At 43.8% G+C, this 4,481-nt stretch overlaps 1 protein-coding gene across 3 annotated transcripts in view; it reads right to left on the bottom strand.

Annotated features, from left to right (window-relative positions):
- Window positions 1-4,481, bottom strand: part of JADE3 (jade family PHD finger 3) — a 173,009-nt gene that overhangs the window by 61,619 nt on the left and 106,909 nt on the right. For all 3 annotated transcript variants that reach the window (XM_077763034.1, XM_077763017.1, XM_077763027.1), the window contains exon 7: window positions 2,381-2,571. In XM_077763034.1, coding sequence (XP_077619160.1) covers window positions 2,381-2,571 — 191 coding nt within the window. The remainder of the gene's footprint in view (window positions 1-2,380; window positions 2,572-4,481) is intronic.

A 4,481-nucleotide genomic window follows, 5' to 3' on the forward strand; every position in this document is an offset into this window, starting at 1 on the left:
TCCATGCCCATCTCCCCCCTCCCCCCAACATCCATCAGTCCTCAGTTTGTTTCTCAGCATTCAAGAGTCTCTCATGGTTTGCCTCTCTCCCTTTCCCCCACCATTTCCCCCCTTCTCCCTCCGCCATGGTCCTCAGTTAAGTTCCTCCTAATCCTCCTATACGGAGCACATATATATTTAACAGCTTGTCAACTCAGGAACAATTCTGACAATGATTCCAAACAAATTTACCCAAGTATTCCACTTCATTTGTAATAGAAGATATACTAAGAAACTCTGGAATTCCATATAAACAACCTTTTTAGTGTCGCAGCTACTTATGAAAGCTAACACCACCCAGGTAGTAGGTTTCATTTTTCCAGCCAAGACAAATCAGACATTTTTACCCTGGAGTGGAGGAGGGTATTCCACTTGACCCCGTATTGGTTACATAAACTTTGACAAGTTATTTATCCTCTTCAGGGCTTGGTTTCCTTATCTATAAAATAAGGACCACAATATGAACTCATGGATTTCTCGTGAGGCTGAGATGAGGTAATGTTTGTACACTGCTTAGGACAGTGCCTGGTATGTAGTAAGCACTCAATTTTTAACATTCCTTTAATCTGAACCAAAAATATGCTTAATTTAGTGTTGTTTTTAAAAGTCTATTTTAAGCTTTTAGAAGCCTTGCTACAGTATCATTTACTCTAAAGAGTAAAACTTGAGATAAGGTCAATCCTCTTTTAAAATTCTTCCAAGACTAAATGCAATGTGGTGTCTTGGATGGGATCCTGGAACAGAAAAAGGCCATGAGTGGAAAAATTGATGAAACCCTAGTAAAGTCTAGAATTCAGTTAATAGTAATGTACCTGTACTGGCTCCTTAGCTTTGACAAATGTACTGTGGTCAAGTGAAGCGTTATTAACTAACAGGGGAATCTGAAACTGTGTGAGAGGCATGCGACATCTGTGCCACTTTCCTGTAAATCTAAAACTATTCTAAAATAAAAAACGGTCATTAAAAAAATCATCCAGAGGGGATTATATAACTGCAAAATACCAAAGGGACCTTGTCATCAGGTGGTGTCATGTTGAAGGCAGGCCTGTAATGATCATAACGTATATGGACGTCATACAGTTCCTAAGCTCAACTGCACCCTGAGCCATCAAGCCGCTGGATTAAGCTCTCATACTCTGACTTTCCCTCGTCAGTCTTTCGTTCTCTTCCCTTTGTGGTTCTCACCCTCAACTGACACCCTTTCTCTCCTTTTAGAAGGCAGAGCAAGAGAAGACATACAATAAAAAGTTTTAAAAAGCAAGCAGTACTGGTTACTGACAGAATAACTGCCACCGTCTGCCAAACTGGATTTAATATGATTTTAAGTTTGTATTCACATGCATTCAGATGCCAACCTGAAAAAAATTTTTTATAAAAAGGAGGGAGGGAAGGAAAGGAAAACCACTGATCCTTGCTGGACTAACAATGACCAAATGTGATTCAAGCAAAAATGCAATCAAATGAATGCTTCACCGTATCGCCTACGGAGACTTAAGTGAAACCACGCACAGGGTTCCGTAGGGCCATGTGGACCTACGCACCGCTCAGCCTAAAGACTGCTCCAAGAGCTGCGTATGAGAATAAAGCGAGTTTCTGGTCAGCCGAGCATTTCCCAGCACTGCCGGAGTGGGACTGCTCGGCATCCCATTACTTTAAAACTAGTATTATGTTTACCTCCAAGGTTTTCTTTTTGTTTGCTTGCCTGCCTTTGCTTAATTGAATTTTATTTTCGGAGAACTGCATGACAACTGCAGAACTCGTTAAAGGTGGTGAGAAAGCTAAGAACTGCCTTGGGGATGTTTTGCCCTAGAGCTGCCATTCTCCTTCGAGCAGGAAGTGACAAGCCTGGCATTCAGGCACGCTGGACACAGTGGCCTGTCAGGTGCAGTGCTGCTGCCTAATGCTGAGGTCGGAGCCTCTCTCCATCCAGCAGAGATGGCAGAGGTGCTGCCCCTGGCCCTGCCCACTGATCCGAGTGCTTTTCAGGGCAGGGCCAGGAACCAGCCTCAGAATCCTCAACTAGGAGTCCAATTAGCCATGAGCACTCTCACCATCAGAACTGGAAAACCATCTTCTGAAACCTACGTGGCATCCCTGATCTGTCCTATTCACCACGAACAAGGAAAGAAAAGGTCAGATTTAAATGTTATTGTTCCATTTCAGTATATTTATGCATTTCAAGAAATGCCTCATTAAGGTAAGATCAAGGAGAAAAATAAATGAAAAGGCCAGAAAAGAAAAGAAGCCACAAGATGAAAGCAAGTTAAATGGTCCTGACAATTAAAAAAAAAAAAATCACGAGTCAAGTAAGGAATAACTTAGTTGTGAGAAAAGAACTTACCCATCTCTGCGAGGTCTTCATTGAGTTCCTGGAGCCAGAAGATGTCCATGTCGTCTAGGTCATAGCGACACACAGATGCCGCCAACTCTGTGATGTTGATGTAGCCAGGTTCTGTGGTTTCTGAGCTGGAGCAGTGGATGTACTTCCGGGGCCGCATAAACAGCACATCCTTTACTTTCTCAGCTACAATCCTACAAAAGTGAAAGAAACGTACTGATTACAGTTGACAAAGGACAGGTTCTAGGCACTGATTGGGTGGGACCAGCTGCACTCAGGCTACACAGTGGCATTGAATGCTCTCCCTTTCCACCACAGGAAGGGATCCCTTGCTCTGCCAACTGAGACGTACGACAGATCCCTTTCTAGAAAGCAAATGGTCCTACAAATTCAGTTTTGTCATTGGCTGTGAACATTCTGACTGCTAATGAAATATTTCACTTACCCTCATCACTCCTGGGTCTGTATTATCATTCATTCTAATAAAATGTTGCACTGTGTGTTCTTGGTGCAATAGCTACCATGTTTGTTTAGAAGGGGAAACTGAGGAAGTGGTGATACTTGCACAAAGGCAGAGCAGATTCCATACCAAAGATATATTTCAGCCAAAGTCATGATTTTTTGCCATGGAGGCAATACTGGATGGTGGTAAAGAGTACAGAGTGGAGACTGGGGCGCCTGGGTGGCTTAGTTGGTTAAGCGTCCAACTCTTGATTTTGTCTCAGGTCACGATCTCACGATTTGTGAGATTGAGCCCTGCATCAATCAGTACAGAGCCTGCTTAGGATTCTCTCTCCCTCCCTCTGCCCCTTCCCTCCCACCTCTCTCTCAAAATAAACAAACTTAAAAAAAAAAAAAGAGTACAGGCTACAGACTCACACAAACCTGTTTTTTCTGCCACTTACTCACATAGTGATCTTGGGGAACTACTTCATTTCTTTAAAAAAATTTTTTTAAATGTTTTTATTTATTTCTGAGAGAGAAAGAGAGAGAGAGAGAGAGAGAGAGACAGACAGACAGACAGCGTGAGCAGAGGAGGGTCAGAGNTGAGCTGGCACACAGAGCCTGACGTGGGGCTCGAACCCCCGAACCGTGAGATCATGACCTGAGCCGAAGTCGGACGCTCAACCGACTGAGCCACTCAGGCGCCCCCAAAAATATTTTTAAAGTTTTATTTGAGAGGGAGAGCGAGCATGAATGGGGGAGGGGCAGAGAGAGAGGGGGAGAGAGAATCCTGAGGCGGCTCTACATGGTCAGTGCAGAACCCGTTGTGGGGCTTAGACTCAGCAACCCTGAGACCCTGACCTGAGCTGAAATCAAGTGGGCCGCTTAACTGATGGAGCTGCCCAGGCACCCCGGGAACTACTTAGTTTCAGTAAGGTTTGGTTTTCTTAGCTGAAAAGTAAGGACAGTAGTCAAATTATGGTAAAATAATATTAAACTTGAAGGGTTANTTTTTAACCATAATTGATAGTGACCATGAGTCCGAGGCAGGGTAGCATGACGGGATTAAAGATTCCTGTTCCTCCATCAACTTCTCCAGGAGGCCTGAGCAAACCTGTATTTCCTCTCACCACTCCTGCCCCTCAGGAGCCCAAGCCAAGGAAGCCAAACAAAGGAAGAAATAGAAGTTTCTCGCCAATGACTTATTCTACAATCAATGTTTTAAATATGCGTGAAGCATCAGAAAATATAAGTGGGGAAATCTGGATTCTTGTTCCCTGGCAATTTTAGTTTATTTTCATTTATTTTTTTAAGTAGGCTCTACACCCCGCGTGGAGCCCAACACAGGGTTTGAACTCAAGATGCTGAGATTGCTGAGATCAAGTCAGACACTTAACAGACTTAGCCACCCAGGCACCCTTCCTGGGCAATTAAAAAATTTTTTAAATGTTTATTTATTTTTGAGAGAGAGAGAGAGAAAGAGAGACAGACAGACAGAGACTGAGACACTGAATCCAAAGCAGGCTCCAGGCTGTCGGCACAGAGCCTGATGCAGGGCTTGAACCCACGAGCTGTGAGATCATGACCTTAGCTGAAGTTGGCCATTTAACCGACTGAGCCCCCCAAGCACCCCATTCCCTGGCTCTTTTAAAAAAGAGTG

The sequence above is a fragment of the Crocuta crocuta genome, unplaced genomic scaffold (assembly GCF_008692635.1).
Source record: "Crocuta crocuta isolate KB4526 unplaced genomic scaffold, BGI_CrCroc_1.0 scaffold610, whole genome shotgun sequence".
NCBI lineage: Eukaryota > Metazoa > Chordata > Mammalia > Carnivora > Hyaenidae > Crocuta > Crocuta crocuta.